Consider the following 23,062-nt stretch of genomic DNA (forward strand, 5'->3'; position numbering starts at 1 on the left):
CGGCGTTTCAGCCCATAAAATAATCTTTTTTCCCGAATGCCAAGAAAGTGTCACTCGAGGTGAAAACAATTAGCGAGGAAAATGCAGAGAAGTTGGCCCGGCGGCTTTGCCGTCACGTCTACACAGGCAGCTGCATGGTTATGTGGGACTGGCACGGCCTGTGTGATCAGGAGCAGCTGCCTGTGCCCTCCCGTGAGCCACATGTCAAACATCCTGGGCATGTGAGAATTGAGGCGGCCACCTGTCCAGCACAAGCGAGACCCTCTGGCCATGAAGAAGAGCCCAAGTCGAACCAAGTCTCTGATTAGACCCCAGGCACCTCCTGCCACCAGAGACCAGTGGCTCAAGAGCAGTGCCAGTCACTCCATCTGTGATTAGACCCCGTGAACCTCCGCTGGCAGGTGGGAGTGAGAGAAGAGGTGTTAGTGTACAGCGCCACCCTGTTGAGAGCCTTTAAGATGTCCCCAGTGTTCGTGTGTGTGACACACTCTGTAGGAAGGTTTTGTTCTACCACCTGGATACATCCACTAGGTGGCAGTAGTCGTTATGTGGTAAGGCTTCATTCTCTCATGTGCTACACATGGACACATCCACTAAGTGGCAGTGACTGCTGTGTGGCGAGGTTTGTTGTGCCATATGCTACACCAGGGTATGTGCATTAGGGGGCATTGATGGTTATGCTACACTTGTGTACATCCACTAGGTGGCAGTAATCACTTGTATGCTATGCCACACATGAATAAATCCACTGGACTGCAGTGATTGCTGTGCACTAAAACTCCTGAATACGCCCACTAGGTGACAGTAATCGCTATATGGTGTCATATTATATGCCAGGATGTGTACGTTAGGTGGCATTGGTTGCTGATTTACTACATTTATTAGGGGGCAGGCATCACTGCGGTATGCTACCACAGGACATGTGCACTAAGTGCCAGCGATTGCTGTGCTGCCACTAAATATGTCCACCAGGTGGCAGTAATCAGTATGCCTTTGGGTCTCCTTGCTCCGTATCCCACGATTGAATACATTCACTTGGTGGCAGTGATTGCTATGTGGTAAGGTTTTGTTATGCAGTATCCTGTGCCAGGTTACATGCACTGGGTGGCATTGATTGCTGTGCTAACCCGGCTACGCCCACTAGATGGCAGCCATCACTATGCGTTGTGCCGTGTGCTACACCAGGGTACCTCCATGAGGAGGCAGTGCTCCCTCTGTGCCCCCATATTTGCAGATGTCTGACTTCATCAAGCTGGCACACTCGCTTTCGCGCCACGCTGCATTTCTTTGGTTTCTAAGGGCTGCCCACTAATCAGCAGGTTTTACTTGTCACTTAGCAGCGCTTTGCCACTGACGTGTGCCAATGGTTTTATGTGGTAAGCACCTCTCAGCAAACGCATCCGCGATCGGATCTGAGTGCTAACTGCTTGACAGCAGCCTTGGCATCAGGGTGGCGCCCACAGACTAGAGGCAGCGCCTACTATTGTTGTCGTGGTGACGAGTGTTTTTTTTTCTGCTTTTAGGTTTATTTTTGGCCGAGTTCTGTGGGAGACTTTCATTCCTGTGGTTGCTAAGCAAAGCTAAAGGATAAACAAGGAAATCCCAGCGTGACGTGCTGTGCATACTGGGATTACTGGGGCCAGCCGACTCGCTGGAAAGATGACACGGGCCAGCGAGGTGACCCTCCCGGGGCAGCCAGTCATTACGGCCTCTTTTAGATGACACGCTACATGTACACGGTCGTCATCGACTCTCCCCACTGCTAGGCGGACCCCCCCCAGTCTTATATAGCGCCTTTCACGCTACTCTTTATAACTCCTTTCAGGATGAGCACTGGCAGCACTGTCTTGTGTCTATCACCGTGAATTTAAATTAAAAACAGCTGTGGCCCCCGAGCAAACGACGATGTTATATAGCGCCTTTCACATCCATATTTGTATGTGCAGAGCGGAGATGAACGAAAAGATGAATACAAAGACCACCTTGTAGTGCCTTGACACGTCCCATGAACATCATCCAGATGCTTTCAAAAAACCGTAAAAAGAAATTAAAGCCGAGATGAAAATTCAGAACTTTAACAAAAAAAAATGAAACAAATTCAAAGTGACCCCAAGTCACAAGAGCCTGGTGCTGCCCTATCACCCCTGTCACTTTATAGCGCCTTTTGCTGCGCCACGTCGGAGCCCAGACAGGTGGGGTGAACCAGGGAGTGAAAAGGCTGGCATTGACTTGACAGTTTAAGCACCGTTAGAGGGTGCCTGATGACCTGGGCGCGTCTGACCCCCATATATAGCGCCTTTCATTGCGGCGGGTTGGTCAGGTGACACGAACAGCATACCCCGCGGCTCGCTTCATGTCCCGCCAGCTTTACATTCCCCTGGGAGATCAGAGCAGAGCCGAGTCCCCCTGACGTTCCCGTGTGTAACCGGACCCTCCCGGCTGGCAGCGTTCCCACCCGCGCTGATTGTCACCCTGGATTAAGGAGCGGTCCGGTGACTTTATGTATTTTTTTATGGACAGATGCTTTCAGTTTGGAATTCCTAATGGTGTCCGTCTGGCTAATCCTGCTGATCTGCTTTTAAGAGCTGAAACTGAGATTAATGGTGGTGTTTGAATTTGGAGTTGAGCTTTGAAGGCGATGAACTCACAGGAGCAGAAGAGCAACAGCAGGCATCACTGGCACAAGGGGCTACGGCCCACCACCCACTGGATGGTGCAGCCCTACTCTCCATTGGTTGTGCACACACACAAAGACCCTCTTTGTATAGCGCCTTTCAAAATGAGGAGCATGACATCCAGTGGTGTGAAAAAGTAAGTGCACCCCAGGGAGACACGACAGGCGTGGTGGTCTACTGGGGAAGAAGTAAGTTCGCCCTCTGTTGCCAGACATATGACCTTGTGTAGGCGTTGGGCAGGACTTGGGGGTCTCTGATGTTGACTCCCCTTTTCCATAATTGCAGGGTGTTTGTGGGGTTTCCTGTGTGTCCTGTCCTTTTGAACACTTCAGTGGGATTCAGATCAGGGTTTGGACCAAACTCAGGATTTATTGCACTTTACGTCTCGTGCTGACCTCAGCTGTCTGTCTGCCTGCCATGTGACTTGACTTTGGGGGGTCATCAGAAACCCCCTGGAGTCGAACTCCTTGGCCAGCAAACGAAAAGAAACGTCTTTTTATTTTTATTACCGTAAGCAGGTCACATGGACGGTCATGGGGGGGCCTTTGGATTTCAAACAGAGGGCGTGAACGCTGGGCTGATGTGCAGTCCCTTTGTCTCCAGTCAGTTATTATATAGCGCCTTTCATAGTCAGCATTCTTAAACCCACTTGGTGTCTTTTGTGGTTATTGGGGATCAAAGCAGCAGCACTGGGTGCCTGACAAGACCACCCTGGACAGGATGCCAGTTTGTCACAGGGTTCATCGCACATGCGGGCAGCGCCAGCTTCTAGAAGCATCTGTGCTCTCCACTGGCCACATGGCATTAACAGGGCAGTCGGCTGCTTGTGTTTGATGGCTGGCATGTGAGTGGGCTCTGTCCATGTCCAGTTCTTTACTTTGGGGTCCGTGAAGTGAGATTTATGAGATTCATGCTGTGCTCTGGAGGTGCCCTCCCAAACTGGACCCAAGTGTGGCCATTTTGTTTTTGGTGAAGTCAGCAGACGAGTGACGTGTAATAATCAGTGAGGTCACACAATCCAGTGACCAACCGGAGAGGCCATCCTTCATCTGTCAATAATGGCCGCTTCACGGTAATTTTTGGGGTGATTGGTCGGCCGGTTGGTGTGAGTGCTCATCCAGGTGTCTCTTGACCGGTGTGTCGGCCATGTTTGGCCAGTTGGCTCTGCTCATCCGGGACTCCCCAACTCTTTTTGTTTTCTCTCTGCCCAGGGAGCGCATGCCAGGGTGGCACACTGTCGTCGCTTGCCAGAGCTCCTGCCCTGATGATGCAGCCCTCGCTGGACGTCAAGCCCTTCATTTCATTCCCGGTGGACACGAGTTCGGCTGCTGGACTCTTCCCAAACTTTAATACGGTGAGTGCCAGTCTGGAGGGCGAGGCACGGTCTGGAGAGTGGTGGGCGACCTCGGTGAGATGGAGGGGCATGGGAGGGGGGTCTGTGTGCCCAGTTGTGTTTGGGTATGTGGGACTGTGTGCATCATGTCTGTACGTGAGTGTGTGTGGACACCTGTTCAGGGGTGTGTGTAGGTGGGACTGAGTGTGTGTGTGTGGACATACATGCTGAAGCGTGTGGTGGGCCTGCCAGTGTGTGTGAATTTGTATGTAGACACCTGTGTGCCATGTTCTGTCTGTGTGTATGTGTGTGTGTGTGTGTGTGTGCGTGCGTGTGCGCTGGAGGATCTCTCTTTGAGCGTGTGTGTGTGTGTGTGTGTGTGATTACAAGTGATGTCAGCACATTCATGCTAAACCAGCCCGTCTGTCTTGACATTACGTGCTGCCTAATGATTTTATATAGCGCCTTTAATTGTCGGCTCCTTCACGGCGCCCTTTAAGAAATAAACAGGGGGCGCGAATGTCACGGAGGTGCTGAGACGGCGTGGCGCCCCCCGGTGTCCAGACGTCAGATCTGAATGATGTACAGTCAAGTGTGTTTGGTGCAGAGCTGATTGACAGCACAGTGGGTGGGTGGGGAGAGGGCGGAGTCACTTGTGGCTGGAGGCGGGGCTCTTCATTGTTCGCAGCTGATGTGCCACTGAGCCCCCGTGCAGCAGTTGTGTTTGAGGCGTTTAGGGGCAAAGCACAAGATGATGAGGGTCCAATGAAGAAAATGAAACATTCAGGGTAAGAACACAATGAGGTGAGTGCATCTGGGGGGAAATGGGAGGGTCTGGCAGGACTGAGAAAGTGGGTCTGATTGTGGAGGATTGGGGGGTCTGACTGGCTTAAGGATTGTCACCATGGGCACAAGGCAGGGGGCTGAGAGACAGAGCCTCACTGGTACTAGTGTGACAGGTCCAGGGACCACTAGGGGGGGCAGAACTCCCTGCATTAGTCAGGACATGAGTGTGAGGGAGATGTTCAAGTCTTCAGATGAACGGCACAAAGCCACAGACTCGGCCCCCCCTAACTGTATGCCCCTTTAACCTGCCAGTGACAATTCCAGTATACCTACAGCGGGCCTATGACAAGGCGCTATATCACATCACACGGACCTCCCAGTAAGTTCAGATCTGGTTGTCCAGTTTGGTGGGCGCCTGCTGTTTAATTCAGAGCCGTCTTTAGTGCTTGTGACGAGGAGGAAAACAGATTGTCGTCCATTTAGAAGCCCGCCGCCTGATTTCAATTAAAGTGCCGACCTCTTTATAGAAAAAAATGATGACAACAATATTTTCCAAATCGGAATATTGGCTCACTTGGTGAAGTGTCTCGGCACAGTGAAAGTGGCAGCGGATCATTCGGTGCCATTCCCAGTGAGGTTTCTGAAACAGGGAGTGCAAAATTAATAAGTAAATAATTTGGTGAAATGTTCCAGAGTGGGGGTCCTGGCTGTATATCCCTCCCCCACGGACCACTGTTGAATCAATAAGGGGAGCAGCTTATTACACTCTTTTCAGATTGGCTGCAAGTCCAAGGCACCGTGCCGAACGTCAGTCACTTCACCGCCAAAGTGACTGCAGCTCTGGGGGCCGACGGCTATGTGGGGGGGTCACACGTGGTTCTGTTTAACGGGGGCTTCTTACCAAGTCCGCACTTCTTTCTACATTTTTGTGTGTCTTACTGATTTTTTTTTTTTTTGCAATGGGTGTGGTGCCCCCTTTCAGGCTGGCACCCCCTTGTCCTTTTGGTATTTGGACTTCAATGCCCCCCCAAATGCTTTAGTAGCCCACCACTGAAGTTTTACAGTCGAGAAGTGCGGGGGCTCACGTGGCAGCCAGCCAGTCCGAAGCCTTGGACTCTTGTGAGTTTTGTTCATATTTGTTGTAGGAGACGTCAGCTGATTGTTTTGGGGTCTTTTATATAGCGCCTTACCAGTCACAAAGATGGTACCATAATGAAACGCAAGATTAATCACATGATACAGCCGGTGGGTGTGGTGAAGGATGGGGGGACATCAGGGGGTCGAGGGTAAGAATGAACTGGCAGATTAATGAGCTTGTGGGGCCTACAGAAGGAGAGGTTTACAGGTAGGGGGCGCCACCAAGCAGAGTGAGCATCTGGGGAAGGGTGAGAAGGTCACATCAAACGATCCCAGTCATTTAACTGGTTTATACTGGGCAAACAGAGGCTCTAGGTATTTGAGTGCACACAGTATGAAGGTAGGGGGTGCGACAAACAGAGTGAGTGTTCAGAAGGCGTCTAGAAAAGTAAGAAGGCGGGTGTCACATTAGAGGGTGCAAACTGAGTGACCGGGAATATGGAGGCTCTGTGGAGTTTGACTGATGCAAGATTAAGACGGGGGGGCCACAGAGCAGGGGCATCGAATGGTGGCATAGAAAGGCAGTAGGAGAGGAGAAGGCTGGTGACTGGAGATCTCGGTCATCTGCCTTGTTTATACACTGAGTGACCAGGGATTTGGGGCCATTGGACTTTAGAATCATATATGTGAGAACAGGATAGGGGGCGCCACAGAGCAGAATGAGCATCTGAATGCCACGCAGAGCAAATCAAAGGAAAGTGAGAAGCTGATAAGACATTTCACTGCTTTATACTGGAAAAAAAAATGGGTCTGTGGGGTACTGGAAGGCAGAAATGTATTCATGATGACAAGATAGGGGGCGCCACAGAGCAGAATGAGCTTTTAAAAGTCTGTGAGAATTTATAATGAGTGACCAGAGAAATGGAGGCTCTGGAGAGTTTGACTTTAGAAATGTGTATGTGACAATAAGATAGGGGGCGCCATGGAGCAGAATAAGCCAGTGGTGCAGCACGTCTTCACGGAGAGGAGAAGGTTAGCATGAGAAGGTCTCGGCTGATTTATTGTGGAGGAACTGGGAACTCTGAGATATCTGAGCTCAACACGTTCATCTACAAGAGCAAGACGGGGGGGGCGCCACAAATCACAGCGTGCATTTGAACGTCATGTAGAAGGCCAGTGGGAGAGTGAAGAGGGTGGCGTCGGGAGATCTCAGTCATCACACTGGCAGATACTGGGTAGACATTGAGTCTGGCATATTACAGTTTAAAAATGTACATGTTAAAAATCAATAGGGGGCGCCACAGAGCAGAATGAGCTTTTAAAAGCTGGAGGAAGAGTGTGAAGGTCTACCTCAGGAGGTTTTGGTCCTCTTGCTGGTTTCTACTGAGCGACCAGGGGAATTGAGGGAGGCGTCCACTGAGGATCTGCCAGTTATGTGGAGTTGACCTAGTGGACACTTGTCGCTATTTGAGTCAGGTAGCATCTTAACTGTGGTGTAACCGGGCGAGCTCTGGAGGTCTGCAGCTACTCTGCTGGAGCCCATGAGAGTCAGCTCCACCTACATGGAGCTCCAGGGTGGAGGCTCCGCGCTGCAGAGATGCCCCTCCCATTCTCTGACTCTGACTTATTGGAGTTCAGACATTCACATGTGAAGAAGACAGGGGGCACCGTGGAGCAGAATGAGATACATAAGGAAAAGAAAGAGAGAGAGGTGGTTGGCATCACATGGAGTACAAAATGCAAACAGCGAGTCGAGTGTTCGAGTTTGGACGTTTGTCTGTAAGCGGTAGATAGGGGGCGCCATAGACAGGCCTGAACATTTCCAGTGAGTGGCATACTGAGGCTTTGGGACAGTCAGAATGTCACCGGCTTCTCACCTGAAATGTGACATTTGGGGATAGCAGTGAAATGTGTCACTGGATGGGATGAAGGAGACCAGCTGACAGGTAACCCAAGAGCAGCAGGTGAGTCTGACAAAGAGAAAAAGCACAGAGTCGGCCCCCCGGTGTTCCTCTTACCTGCTTTTTCTTGCTGCGCTGTGCGTTGGCAGACCACTCACACTGTCTCTCACCTTTTTGAACCCGTGTCTGTGATATTTGTGCAGGTCCAAATTGGCCCACACGCGTGCACTGATAGGATACTTACCTGGCAAGGGGCTGCTAGAGTTAGAATCTGAAGGAAACTGGTAGTATTGGAGCGAGGTAGATGGCACATTATGGCCGGGTGCCCACGATGGGTCATTCAAATACTTCTATTCTAGTGTTATTGATAAGATTGGCAGTTATTCTTTTGTAAAATGAATTGATTGCTTTTTAGAAGTCAAATCTGTTCATTTGGGAGGAGAGTCTTCCTCCCACCTCGCCAGCTCTAAACTGGCGCCCCCTCCTGGTCAGATTCCTGATTTGGACCCAATGCTGCCTGCTTAGGCTCCGCCCCTCAAGACCCCAAAGTGGACTCGGCAGGTCCAAGGACGTCCCCTTCTATTATGCTAGACCCTGACAAGCACTGAATGGCACAGCGGGCTCTCTGTGTCATCATAGTGGATGCCCGCTGCCACCCACCCGGCTGCACATGTCCCATTACAGAACAAACATTCAAAATGAAAGCCAAGGCGAAGGGGGTGACAAACTGGAGAACTGATGTCAGCGGCAGAGAATCGGTGGGTTTAAGACCACGGCAGTCAGGATCTGAGCACTGAGATCAGCGTGTAGGAAAAAATGGGAGAAGCTGCAGTCTGCCTGCCAACACCTTGTCACATTGCTGGCACAGCGGGATGACAGGCGGCATCAGTGGGGTGCCTTTTAAAACCCCTGCTATGCCATTAAAATTTTTGGGATGTCAACCAAAGGCCATCTTTAGACGTAAACAATCAATTTCTGCAAACCTGGCAGGAGCGAGCGCCTGATGGTCCAGGGGGCTTCAAGGGAGTCAAACGAGCCTCTGGGCCATCGTGGTGTGTCGGCCCCCCAGTCGACGGAGGTGTTCACTTTCTTCAGGTCCAGTTTTTTTTTTCTCCCTCATGGCTGTAATCCCACTCTTAGCTTCCAACTGGGCGTTGGATATTTCAGTCTAGGAAACTGGCCAAGTGGTCCTTCACAGTTTTGAGCTTCGTGCCCCCCCAGCCCCCCGGAATGGCGGGGTCTCACATAATATGCTCGGCTGATTGACTGGATCTCCAGCTTGAGTGATAAAAGGGAGGTAATCAGGACTCTGGATGAGTGCCGGGCTCTCTCTCTCTCGTCTTCTCATCTAATCGGCTCCACACCACTTGACACCCTCGCCGAATGAGACAGCCCCCCGTTCACAATGTCGGCTCGGGGTCTGCCGTCCCTGTTGGATTCCCACATGAATAGTGGACTGGATGTTACTTTCTGGTTGAGTTCCCTTTGGTGGACTTGATGTTGCTCTCTCTCAGGTCATGGACTCTTATCCTGGTTGGATTCCCAAATAAGTCAAAGTGAAGACCAGGATCTCTCATCTCTAGGGCTGGATTTACATCTCAATGAGTCCACTCCGTTTGACACCCTCGCTGAATGAGAGAGCCCCCCATTCACACGGCTGGCCCATGGAGTTGTGTCACCTTCTCTTGGCTCATGGACTCTGATCCTTCTTGGATTCCTGGATAAATAATCAGTGCTGGTTGGCACTGTTGGCCTATGGACCAGATGTCATTGCCCTGTTGAATTCTCATTGACTCTGTCGACTCGTGGACTAGATGTTGCTTTCTCTTGTCCTGGTTGGATTCCTAGAGAAGTTTTAATCCTTCACATCAGATTCCAGTTTACATGAGTGGATGCTGGTGTGCACTCTCGGATCATGGAATGAATGCACAGCTGAATGAGGGGAATCCAGTTTACACATGTGGGTAATGAACAGGATGCCAATTTCCACATTTCATTAAAGGACAGGATGCCAATTTCGCACTTGGGTAATGAACAGGATGCCAGTTCCCACACTTGGGTAATGGGCAGGATGCCAGTTCCCACATTTGGGAAAAGGACAGGATGCCAATTTCCACACGTGGATAATGAACAGGATGCCAGTTCCCACACTTGGGTAATGGGCAGGATGCCAGTTCCCACATGTGGATAAAGGACAGGATGCCAATTTCCACACTTGTGTAAAGGATAGGGTGCCAGTTTCCACACTTGGGTATAATGGACAAGATGCTAGTTTTACGCACTCTTCTCATGGAATTGATTCCCTCATGGACTGTCCTTTGAAGGACAGAATGCCATCTCCTAATCTTGGATGGTAGCCTAGCCCCTTAGATACTTGGCCGTCTTGATTTCCAGCCCCCAACATTCACCCCCTTTGGATTATCTGCAGGATAAGAGGATGTCACCTTGCGTTCTCGCTCAAGTCACAGGACTGCATGGCCCACTCAGTGGTGTCGTGATGGATGGATGGATTCTACTCATCACTCTTAAGATGACCGCCTGGGATCTAAACTTATTTAAGCTCTAAGGTTGCCGATGGAATTTCAGTAATTCAGTCCACATTTGAGCCCTCATGTTATGGACTAGGATTTTCAGTAGAATGAGCGGACCCTCCATTCCCACTTGTTCCTGTTGGACTCTGGGCAGAATTCATTTGATCTCAGTATGAATCCTTAGGCGTTGGACTGAATGCCGTCTTGACTGGATTTCAGTTTTAGGTGAATTCTGCCCCGGTTAGCTCCCTCAGTTCCTCCTGGACCCCAGTTTAGATTCTCATGAGACTTAATGGGACCCCCAGTCGCCAGTGGGTGGATTCTGCCAAGACATTGGTGTTCTCATCTGACAGACCCGATCCCTTTTGGATTGCCGAATCAATCTCTGATGGATGTAATCCCCCATTTCCAGCTGCTCCTCAGCCTGTGCCCTGATTAATCGGATGCTCTCCTGCCTGCTGCTGCTGCTGCTTCTTCTCCGTGACAGGCGTCGCCTTCCTCGTGGCCCGCGCCGACAGCCCTTCCCCGTAACCGATCCGCGGGCTTCTCGATTGCTGTAATCCAAGCGAGCTCTGAGTAATGCCTTTATGAATTGTTAATGCTGAAGGTAAATTCTTGATTTTCACCTTGACCCGATGACAGCTGCCACTCCGTGAGAGAAGCCCGCCCGCCTGCCCGCGCGCTCGGAGCTGCCGCGCCATTCGGAATGCCGAGCGCCGCGCTGCGCTGATCTGACCAGAGCGAGCCGAACTCGAGGAGACTGCGGGGCTTCGATTTTGGAGCGCTTTCTGGGAGCGGAGGTAATGGCGCTTTGAATATTCTTCAGGCTGTGACATGCGCTGCCCTTTGATTCTGTACCTGAGCGAAGAGCCGCCGAAGCGACAGAGAGGGGGACGGAAATCGAATCCGCGTGCGCGCTGCCCAAAAAGTTGGCCTTAACTTCATGGGGCTGTTGGCATTTCCAGTTTCAAACTGGACTGACTGCGGTCTCCTCAGCCTCAAAGACTTAATGAGCTGATCGATCGGATGCGAAATAACGAAATCGCGTGATGGGCACAAACCTGCGCGCTGGATACGCGAGTTTAGAAAATGGATGGGTGGTTCGAAGGATCACGCGTGGGGGGCGCCGTTCATTAGGAAGTGCGCAGTGAAAACATCTGGCAGTCGGCGATTGAAAAGGTTTTGCCTTCTTATTTCAACAACCAGGGGAAAAGGTCATGTGGTACCGTTTATTTATATAGCGCCTTCCTCATTTGGCTTGATTACCGAAAAAAAAAAGATTAACAAACGATTTAAACACACCGTGAAGCAGACAAGTAAAGTACACGACGAGTGGTGGCCGACTTGAACGGCAGCGGCGGGCTCGGTGGCGCAGTTTTTAGCGCAGCCCTCTCCTAATCCATAGATGACGCGAACGGTAGATCACGGGTTGTGTTTTTTTCTTCTATGTTATCTTTTATTTACCCCCTTTTTAATCGGAGCACAGGTGGATCAGGTGTTCTAGTTGGTTGAAGGAGCTGGCCACCTCCATCCGAACTGCGGACTCCCTCAATGTGTTTAAGAGGCGTCATTTGCTGCCTTAAGGGTGGGTTCGTGACGTGCGTCCCCTCCAGGTCTGGAGCCCTGGAATTGGCTCCATCGGGTTTGTAAATGCACGATAATAGGACTAAAATGTTGGAAGATATTGAATGACTTGGACATGGCTTTGTGTCCAGCGGGCAAAACTTGTAAATGCAAAGTGAATGAGTAATAATAATAATAATAATAATCCGACAGCTTGTGCCAATGCCCAGCTGCACTAAATAAACTCGCGACTTCTATCGGAGGCTTCAGCCGTTTATCCGGCCCGCAGACCACACAGCAAAGCGCATGCGCGTTGAGCGACCCAAACACATTCATTCTTATGGCGGCCCGTTCGATCTGTGCATTGATAGTCTACTAGTCAGTGACGGTGTGTCCAGTGTCGCACAGCTAACGATGTCACAACAGAGGATGGAAGTAGACTTGTGCCTGCTATTACTGACTTTAAGAGGAAGAAAAGGAGTGTCAGACCCAGTGACCAAAAAGCGGTGAAGAAAGGGCGAGTGTGGGGGACATCCATGATGTTTTTGCATGTCTTGATTGTCATTTGATGACCTGTTGAGTCGTATTCAGCTCTCCCTTCATCATTCTGCCACCCACACCACCTTCCTCTCTTTTAAATTCTCCGCTTTGAATACACGACGCCGCGTACTTTTCTGCGCTTGGGCGTGTATGTAAATCCGACGTCATAATCGCCGTGTGGCTCTCGCAAACTGCCCCCCAATCCGCCATCCCCGCCCCCGCGGACGCTTCTGAGCGCTCAAAGCCCCGTCAGGAGCGCAGCGCAGTGTGCAGTTTGTGTCCGTGAATTAATGCAATTAACAATTCATATTCTGTTATTATAGGCTTCATTACACAATCATTACAATTCATGTTAATAGTATTTATTATTACGCAATGACCACAGAACACAATTCATAAATAAATTTGAATGTAACGAAGACGTCAGGGGAATAAATGTGATTGTTTATAATCCAAACACCTTCAAAAATTGAAATCATTCTTTAACTGAAGCACTTATATGGTGAAGACAGAAAGGCTGCTTTGATGATGTGTTCGGTGGTGTTTTGTCTGTTTATCGAAAACAGCCCACCATACGCCAGCCGCCATAACCACAAACCCCCTTCAGCCACATTTGCTGACAATTTGGTTCCCCACCCTGTGATGATCAGCAACAGTTTAACAGGTTGTGCTGCAAAGGAGGCGTGTCTTATGCAAATATACTGGCTTTATGCAAATAGAATTCTGTGCCATTGTAACTTTGGCAATACAGCAATTATTCATAAAATAGCCTTGCCTATTGAAACAACTGATACTGACGAGTACAGCAAAACTTAAATGTGAAAAAGAAAGTGGCCGTAATTTAAGGGTTAAACGACTGAGCTGAGCTGCCAATCATTAAGCCTTCAAAAAACCGCCAGGAGCAAAGAGCCACGAGTGGTCTGTAGGAGTAAAATGAATGCAATCAAACACTAGTATTGTTATTTATTTGTCCTCATAACATTTGAGATACGCACATCTGGTGCCATTTCTTTTGTTTTGTCAATTGGAGTCCAGGCAGGTGGAGTGACAGTGCCAGTGGGGGGATTGGAGTCCACAGCCTCAGGGTTTGAAGTCCAAAGCTTTAACCTCTGTGACCCACTGCCTGCCTAAAAGAGAAATCTGGCATCATTAATATTACACTGAATTGTTTCATTCGGTTTTTAAATTATATTTAAATTACAATCATGTTGAAACAAAAATAAGTCAAGCTAAATAGTTTAGTGGTAACATTTTTCACTTCAAATATATACCACCTTTTTTTTGTCTAAAATCTGTTACTTAAGACATGATATTGCAAGTTAGGTCTCTTTTCACTTGATTTATTTTACTTTACTTTCTACAGCTTCCCCATTGATTTTATTAATACAGTATTTTTACCAGTACAAAAAAAAATACAAAACAAATATGCAGTTTATTTATCTATATGAGATTTACAAAATGACTAAAGCGTTGAGTGCAATTCATGTTACATAGATAGATAGATAGATGAAAGGCACTATATGATAGACAAATAGATGAAAGGTGCTATATTATAGATAGATGAAAGGCACTATATTATAGATAGATAGATGAAAGGCACTATATGATAGATAGATAGCTAGATGAAAGGTGCTATATTATAGATAGATGAAAGGGACTATATGATAGATAGATGAAAGGCACAATATGATAGACAGATAGATAGATGAAAGGCGCTATATTATAGATAGATGAAAGGCACAATATGACAGACAAATAGATGAAAGGTGCTATATTATAGATAGATAGATGAAAGGTGCTATATTATAGATAGATTGATAGATAAAAGGTGTTATATTATAGATTGCTAGATAAAAGGCATAGATAGATGAAAGGCGCTATATGATAGACAGATAGATATGAAAGGCACTATAAGATCGATAGATAGATAGATGAAAGGCGCTATATTATAGATAGATGAAAGGGACTATATGATAGATAGATGAAAGGCATGATATGATAGACAGATAGATAGATATGAAAGGCACTATAAGATCGATAGATAGATAGGTAGATTGATAGATGAAAGGCGCTATATAATAGATAGATAGAATGTTATTTGTCCCAAGGGGGAATTTAGCTTTTTACAGAAGCTGTTTTAAAAATGAAATACATGAATAGGTAGATAAATAGATGAATAAATACACACACTAAACATTATGCTCTAAACACTTAGCAAAGTGTGTAAAAAGCAAGAAAATGAAAAAGAAAGAACATTAGAGAAGGAAATGTTGCTTTTCTGATGTCGAGTGTGCTACAGCTTTGGTAGTTTATTGAAAATAACTCAACATAAATCTGCTTCCATAACCACCAACATACCTGCAGCCACACTTGGTGAGAATCTTGGAAGTTTTTGTTACCCATAGTGCAATGGGGGATGTGAGGGGTTTTTAATAAAATCTGCTGATCTCAGCCTGCATAGGGCACAAGACAGGAACCCTGGACAGGGCGCCAGTTCCTCACAGGGCAAACACACACACAGGCCAATGTAGGACCGCAGTTCCACCTGACCTGCATACCTGTGGACTGTGGGAGGAAAGCGGAGCACCCATACAGACACAGGGAGAACATGCAAACTCCACGCAGGGAGGACCTGATAACACAAACCCTGGTCTCCTTAATGCGAGGCAGCAGCGCCACCACTGCACCACCGTGCTGCCCTCAGGCTCCAGTACCACATTCTGAAGGCTTCATTTTATTTAGCAAAATAGCCTTCACAATAAACAAAGAACTTCACAAGATGAAGAAAGAGAAAAAAAGACAAAATATAAAAATAAAATTAGGGAATACTAATTAACATAGAATAAAAGTGAGGTCCGATTGCCGGGGAGGACAGGAAAAAACAAAACATAAAACTCTAGACGGCTGGAGAAAAAAACAAAATCTGCAGGAGGTCCGAGGCCATGAGACCACCCAGCCCCCTCTATGCATTCTACCTAACATCAATGATCGCAATCTGTTTTCAGGCTTCACGTGGAAGAATTTGACGATGATGATGATGATGATGTGGACCTCTGGCCTTCAATCCATCAATGGAGGGACTGCGTGGCGCCCTGATCAGGTGGTGGTGGCACAGATCGGCACCACAGAAAACCGGAAAAAGAACAGCAGAGAACGTAGTTGTTAGTACGGATATGGAGATGCGATAAAAGTGACAATTCAGTGCACCTGCAGAGTATCAGGGCTACACTAAAATGACGCTCTGAGAATGCCAGGTTACAATAATGGGGTCTTTAGCAGTTTTATTAAGTGCTCCACCGTATCAGCCTGGCGAATTTCTATCGGTAAACTCGTATTCCAGATTTGAGGTGACTGACAGCAGAAGGCCGCCCGCCCGCCTCGCCACTTCTTTTAAGTTTAACTGCTCAAAGTTTAGTCTGATAATGTGGTGGACTTGTTACTGAGATGAGAGAGAGTAAGACACGAGTGTAAGGGGAGCAAATCAGCTGAAGAGACGTAATGAGTGCGATCCAATCAGTGAAGGGCTGTGTGATAAGCACGGACCAATCAGAGCGAGATTAGAGATAGCTCTCCGTTTCCACACCGCAGCGCTGAGCCGCCATCTTCAGGGGTATTCGCTTTTCAAAAGTCTCCGGCTTGTAAAGGCAGGGTGGTGCGGATGAAAGACAAAAACTGAGAGGCTGGAACAGGACAAACTCCCCCCCCGCCTTTTGATCGAGTAGGGAAATGAAGGCAAACCAGCCGAGTGACGACTCACACGTGGAATTAGTGATATCACCAGGCCATCGTATATAACATGACAAGCATATGACACCCCAGAAGCGCTGAACATGGCGTCCAGAGTGCAGCTCAGCTCTGTTTTACGAGGGTCAATGCTGCGTATTGGCACTGAAGAACTTTTTTGTTTTTTCGTCACTTCATATCGGTTAGCTGTTGTCACCTCTCGGAGAACAGGCTGACAGATCAGGAATATCTCAGCTAAGCTTCATTCTGCCATTCAGTGACGGGCGAGGCGCTGTATCCAGTTTTCGTGTGGTGTCGGTGTACATACAGAATAAATGGCAGGCCTTTGCCAACATCAAAAGGACATTTGCAGCCGCGTGGCGTTCTCCTAACGTCATCGGGCCTTTGACTGCACTCATATTGCATGAAGGGCACCTTGCGAGAATGAAGCTGCTTTTGTGAACCCTGAGCAGTGACGTTCCGTTGGCACACAAGCCATCTGTGGTGCCAGGATGAGAATGACAGTGTCATGTCTCGGTGGTCTGGGTCATCCCGGGATTTGTTTAATTTGAGGCAGAGCAGCGTTGGCAGACGTGATGATGCTGTACATGGTGGCTGGCTCGTTGGCGTGGTGACTGGCAAAACCCTCAGTGTTTCATTGTAACAGCAATTACATCATTTCATGTGCTACCCGCCTAGACGCTGGCACTTTACGCCTTTCCCTGAGCCAAGAACAGGCTCTTTAGTGCCACGCATGCTGTGGTGCACTCAGTGGCAGAGCTCTGCTTTTGGACTCGGGGTATCAGGTGGGTGGCTGCTCTACCAGCTACTGGAGGTCTGCAGCACCGCGATTGCATATGTATGAGCGTGATTAGCATAGTCCATATATGGTGGTTTTAAGGTGGCAGATGGGTGAGGTTCAAGGTATGCTTATACACACACACACGTTTATGCAGGGATTTCGAGTTATAAAGTTAAATTACGCAGTAATGTGGTACATCAGGTCAGATATTTTTTTGGGGTAGTCTATGCGTTTTCCTCTTTTTGACACATTTTCACTCCAATATCTTTGCCAAGTTTTATAAATGAGACTCCAGATGAGGCCTCACCAGTGTGTTATGAAGACTGAGCAGAACCTCCTGTGACTTGTACTCCACACGTCAAGGCGCTATATAACCTGACATTCTGTTAGCCTTCTTAACTGCTTCTGAACACTGTCTGGAAGTCGATATCTTAGAGTCCACTACGACTCCTAAATCTTCTCGTAAGGTGGACTCTCGATTTTCTGACCACCATTGTGTATTCAAACCTCACATTTTCACTTCCTTTTTATAATCCTTTACATTTACTGACATTAAATTTCACCCCCTATAGCCCTGAATCAGCCGAGTTGCTCTTCTCTGGACTTTCTCTTGTGCTGCTATGTCTTTATGGAGACCCAAACTGCCCACCGTACTCCAGATGAGGCCTCACCAGTGTGTTATAAAGCTGAGCAGAACCTCCTGTGACTTGTACTCACACGTCAAGGCGCTATATAACCTGGCACTCTGTTAGCCTTCTTAATGGCTTCTGAACACTGCCTGGCAGTTGATAGCGTTGAGTCCTCTATGACTCCAAACTCCCTTTCATAAGGTCGACTGACTGTGCAAGTGTGTGATGTGAGCAAAAATACGGAGAGAGCACTGAGGGTCACAAAGTGGGACGCTTGCCGTTCTTTCTCCAGGGCTGCTGTGTGTGTGTGACGGTGGTGACAGTGGTGGCCACTCACTCATGACCCTCACTCTGTGCTCGCAGTTCACAGGTGCCAATGCTCAGGGTGGGCCACACCGTTTTACTCTCTTTGTCGGACAGTTGAGAAGCGCAAGTCTGAATAAACCCAAATGAAAGTTGTGTTCAGGTGGCAAACATGAAAAGCAAATGCCTGTAAACTGATAAACTACGAGTGAGCCGGGCATTCGTCTCCTGCTGTCTGTTGTGCCACTGCAGCGGGGCGTGCTCAGTCACCAGGGTAGACCGCCGTCCTCACAAGTAGTACCGGAGGGCTACCACAGCCCACATAATCGCTAGACATTGTTTCTCAGCGGTCGAGTAATTAGGAAGCAGCTTCCTACTGAGAAACGTGATGGGCTGTTCTTCCCCCTCGAAACATTGTGAAAGCACTGCTCTCAAACTGAAAACACCTGCGTCCGTCTGCAGAATAAATTCCCTGGAAAAGTCGGGATTCCACAGAACCGGGAATGAGGATAAAGCGGCTTTTAGGTCTGAGAAGGTTCTGTCGCGGGCATCGGTCCAGAGAACATCGCGGCTCTTCCAGTGAGGGGGGCGGCCCAACGCACAAAATTGGACATGAACTGCCTGTGGTATCCTGCGAGCCCGAGGAAGGCACAGACCTGCCTCTGTGTTTCAGGACGTGGATACGCACACTAAGCCCCCCCGCCCCAAACCCTTCCCCATGCAATATCCCAAATAATGGGCTTCCAACATACTCAGTCTGCATTTCTTAGGGTTAGTCGTCAGCCCCGCCAGCCTCAAACTGTCAAGCACCACCTGCAGGCGGGCGAGATGAGACCTCCAGTTCGGTACTGAAAATGACAACATCGACGCAGGATCAGGTCCGTCACCCGCTGAAAGGTCAACAGTGTGCCATGGAGATCATTATTCACCCAGTAAAAGCTTTTCAAAATGCGTTCCCTCGTCTCTTCCGCATCGAGGTGACTCCTAAGACGTGACTGTGAGCAGTTTTTCAAAACTGTCTCCCTGTGCCCACTTGGCACCACCGACTGCTCGATCCGCCCATCACCCAAGACTGATACAGTAAACCATCCTTAATTAAAAAATGTGGTGTTTTGAAATCTGTCTGAATGGCAGTCTCTGCCTCCTCTGTGCCCGCTGCAGCATCGCGCTCACCAGCCACTGCTATTTCGTTTGGGTCCGCAGCGGGTGTACAGTTTGGGGAAGTTGCTTGCACGGGCGAGACGGTGTGATAAGGTTTGCCAGCTTCCCCGGGTGCTTACTTTGGAATTCATACCCAACCTCACTGGACAACTTCAGTTCAATTTCAAACCCGGCTCCTTGACTGACGTTGTCAGCGGCCATCCCCTCTCTGTCCACTAAGGGGGTGGGCGCTCTGCAGGTGGCCAAGACCCGCGGGAAGAGGGCATTCCTCGTTCCTATTAGAAGAGGCCGCGGTGAAGTGTCTGATATGGCAGTGCAAACCTTTAAATTTCAGGAGGACTAATATGGTCTCGTCTGTTTTAATGTCCCCATGGACGCAGCGAACGTTCATCTGGTCTGTGGTCCTATAAGGGGGTCTGCCGGAGCAAATCATGGCAGACTACGCAGAGGTCACTTCCAGAGTATACCAGCACCGAGAATTCGCGTCCGGCCAGCGTATTAGAGACCTTAAAATTGTCCTCCCTGAACATCGTGGGGTAGACTTGCGAGCCGCATACCTGGCCAGACCGTTTGTGCAGGTGGGAGGTGACACCCCCTGAGCCAGATGTCCCAGTTGGTCACAGCGAAAGCAGCTGCTGCGTTCAGTCTGCATTATGGTGTTCCTACGATGGCATCTTCCACCCATGGCACTGGCGACCTGAGGAGCCCATTCTGGTAGGATCAAAGTTGGGGCCAAGTGGCGTGGGTGCCATCCAGTCTGCGGGGCAGCGAGTGGACGTCGTTTTGGAGCATTTCATCACAATGGCCCCTAATGTATCCTCGACAGGACGACGTCCTTAGTGAGCTTCTGCACAGTGCGCTGGAAAGGGTCTCCGCGGATCCAGCTTTGATTTCTTTGTATGTGGGGGTTACTTGGGTTGTTAGCGACATTTGGTGTAAATTTCATATCATTACTGAGAAACACGTTGACGTGTTCAATATTTTTATTTTCCTCGCTGTATATAAGGAGCGACTCAAAGCCGACCCGCTAGAAGTGAAGTCACTCAGATGCCACTTTTTCGGGGGTCTGATGTGAACATGAACTGAAGCTCCTGACCTCGGTCTGCAGGATGTTCTGCCTTGTGCTGCTGCCCCGTGATTGGCTGAGTGGTGCCCAGGTGTGCCTGTTAATTGGCTGAGTGAGTGTTTGTGTTCTTTATGTTTGTCAATAAAGTATTGAAGTAGGTAACGTGTGGGGGGATGTGTGCATTGTGTGCTTCACACATGTAGAGGAAGCGGGGGGCTCACGGTCTGAATGACACCCGCCGCCTGCTGTTAAGTCACCTCGCGTCTGCTGTCTGAGGTGTCACATAGCTGGAATGTCTCTTGATCAGCAGGGACAACGAGACGTCCCGCGTCAGTTGGGGTGTTCGGATATCGCATGTCAGGCATTGTCTTCATCTGCATACTTGGGAAGACGTCGCGCCTTTTATCGTGCGTACTTTTAAAATGCGTCACACGCTTGCTGCCATTTCTGAAGTGCCACCTCATCGGTGTCATTTTTTGGCCGTCTCGCTGTTATTTACTGGCCCATATGTTATAAAAAAAAAAAAAAAGATTGTCACATCCAGCACCTTGAATTATTTCTATATACAGATGGGGAGAAATTTGGTGGGCCCCCCGTTGAGCTTTTTGAAAAAGTGTTGCGTGTCCCCCTGAAAAGCCATTGTCCCGTGTGTACCTGCACCCTTTTTAACGTGTCATCGAGTAAAGCAAAGCAAGTGTGACAAAGAGATCAAGTGTGGCTTCCTCTGCAAAGAGATCCTTAAGTGGCCCGCTCACATTTGTTGGGACCCCTGGAGAAGAACCTCAAGCATTGGATTTGAAGGATTTCTCAGATTCGCTGTTTCCTTGAATTCGTTTCTCACACTCGTCTCCAGTCGTGCAGTCGGTCATTTGGCCGATTTAAATGGAGAAAAGTCGTCACTCCGCTGTTGGGTGTCATCGTGTGTCCCACGCTGGTCATGGAGTAAGAACAGCAAAGCAGAGAGTCGTCTGAGGAGATGAGAAAGGAAATGAAAGACAAAGGCTAGAAGAGCACCATCTCCAAACAGGACAAAGGTGTCAAATATTCGGAAGAAATTGAAGGTCCATGAGACTGTAGCCCACCTCCCTGGACGCGGCCACAAAAAGAAAATCGACCCGGGAATGGACAGAAGGACAGTGAGAATGACAGACGAAAAGCAAAGGACAACTTCAACAAGAGACAGCAGCTGAACTCCAAGGTCCATCAGGGTCCGAGTGCATCGTCCATAGGCTCAATGGAAGAAGACCCAGGAGGACTCCACATAAAAAGCTGAAATGTTCATTGATGGCCCACAGTGCTTCTGGGAGAAGGTCCTCTGGGCAGATGAGACCCAACTGCAGGTTTTTGACAAGTCACATCACACGTAATAATGAAGCTGTCAAAGAAAAGACCACCATAGCTACTGTGAAACATGGAGGAAGCCCACTGATGCTTCAGGGAAGGGTGAAATCTCAAGGCTATCAAGACGTTGTGGTCCTGCCCGGTGTCAGGGTGCTCGGTCTCAGTCACAGCTCGTGGACCCTCCAACAGGATAAGGAGCCAAAACACACAGCGAAGAGCACCAGAGAATGACGAAGAAGAACAAAACATCAGGACCGGTCTGAAGTGGCCTTTTGATTTGAATCCCACCTGAAACATACAGTCTGGAGAAGACCCCCCTTCACAATTGACCCAGCAGTTTGCTCAGGACGAGTGGGACAGGTGACAGCAGTATCATGGAAACCCCCTGGAGTCCCCGTTTGTGTGAAGTGACTACAAGCTCTAAAGGTGGAGCAGCCAGATATGAGGTGAAGGGTCCCCACCATTTGTGTGCTTATTTGAGATATTCTGTTGAATCCAAACTCCAAATTCCATCCATCCATCATCCAACCCACTATATCAGGGTCACGGCGGTCTGCTGGAGCCAATCCCAGCCAACACAGGGTGCGAGGCAGGAAACAAACCCCTGGCAGGGGGCGCCAGCCCACCACTGGGCACACGCACACACACCAGGGACAATATAGGAACACCAATACACCTAACGTGCATGTCTTTGGACTGTGGGAGGAAACAAGGGGAGAACATGCAAACTCCACACAGGGAGGAACGCGAACCCGGGTCTCCTAATTGCGAGGCAGCAGTGCTACCACTGCGCCACCGTGCCGCCCCAACTCCAAATTCATGCAGGTTAGGTGTATTGGTGTTCCTCTATTGTCCCTGGTGTGTGTGTGTGTGTGCCCTGTGGTGGGCTGGCACCCTGCCCGGGGTTTGTTTCTGCCTGCCTATGTTGGCTGGGTTTAACTCCAGCAGACCCTCGTGACCCTGTAGTTAGGATATAGCGGGTTGGATGATGGATGGATGGATGGAATTTGGAGTTCTGATTCAACCCGCCATATCTCCAAATTCCAAGTCTGACTTTTGTTAAATACACGCTAAACGTTGATGGGCGCCGATGTCTTTTGTCAGTTTCAAGTCATCTCAGAGACGCTTGTCGGTTCGTCTTTTTCATTTTCAAGTTTGTCCACGTATGTTTTTATCGAGTTGTAGCTTCTTCTGATTGGAGGTTTCAGTTTTCCTAATGCAGCGTGTGAGGGGATTCGGACAACACAGGAAATGGTTTGGGGGCAGCCGCCCAGACACTTGAAGTATGGCTGCCGAAGATGAAGGTTTGGTTCATATCACACTGGCCTTAACAGATCTCAGTCCAAAAAACGAACAGACAGGCAGACGTGGCGACTATAAAGCCAGGCAGGGGAAGTGATGTCATCGGGGCCGGAACAGGAAGTGACGTCATCAAATCCTGGCCGGTCTGCCAGTTAAAAAAAGAAAGGATCCGAGCGCCCTGCCATCCCCTGGTCTGGCGTATAATTACTTACCCTCATTTGAGCCCTTTAGCTGCCTCCCATGCACACGTGTGCCACAAGCGAAGTTCTGAGCAGTAGGGGGCGCCACCCATCAGAGATCATTCGTTATTTGTTCCCTTCTGTTTTTTA

The 23,062-nt window shown here is 48.9% G+C and overlaps 1 protein-coding gene across 4 annotated transcripts in view; it reads left to right on the top strand.

The window, feature by feature from the left end:
* Nucleotides 1–23,062, top strand: part of znf385b (zinc finger protein 385B) — a 359,240-nt gene that overhangs the window by 287,814 nt on the left and 48,364 nt on the right. For 3 of the 4 annotated variants that reach the window (XM_039757758.1, XM_039757759.1, XM_039757761.1), the window contains one exon: nucleotides 3,887–4,029. In XM_039757758.1, coding sequence (XP_039613692.1) covers nucleotides 3,887–4,029 — 143 coding nt within the window. Of the gene's footprint in view, nucleotides 1–3,886; nucleotides 4,030–11,028; nucleotides 11,104–23,062 lie in introns of those variants that run through there. The other variant, XM_039757760.1, reaches the window with a different exon arrangement.

Source organism: Polypterus senegalus, chromosome 6, assembly GCF_016835505.1.
Source record: "Polypterus senegalus isolate Bchr_013 chromosome 6, ASM1683550v1, whole genome shotgun sequence".
Classification (NCBI taxonomy): Eukaryota; Metazoa; Chordata; class Cladistia; order Polypteriformes; family Polypteridae; genus Polypterus; species Polypterus senegalus.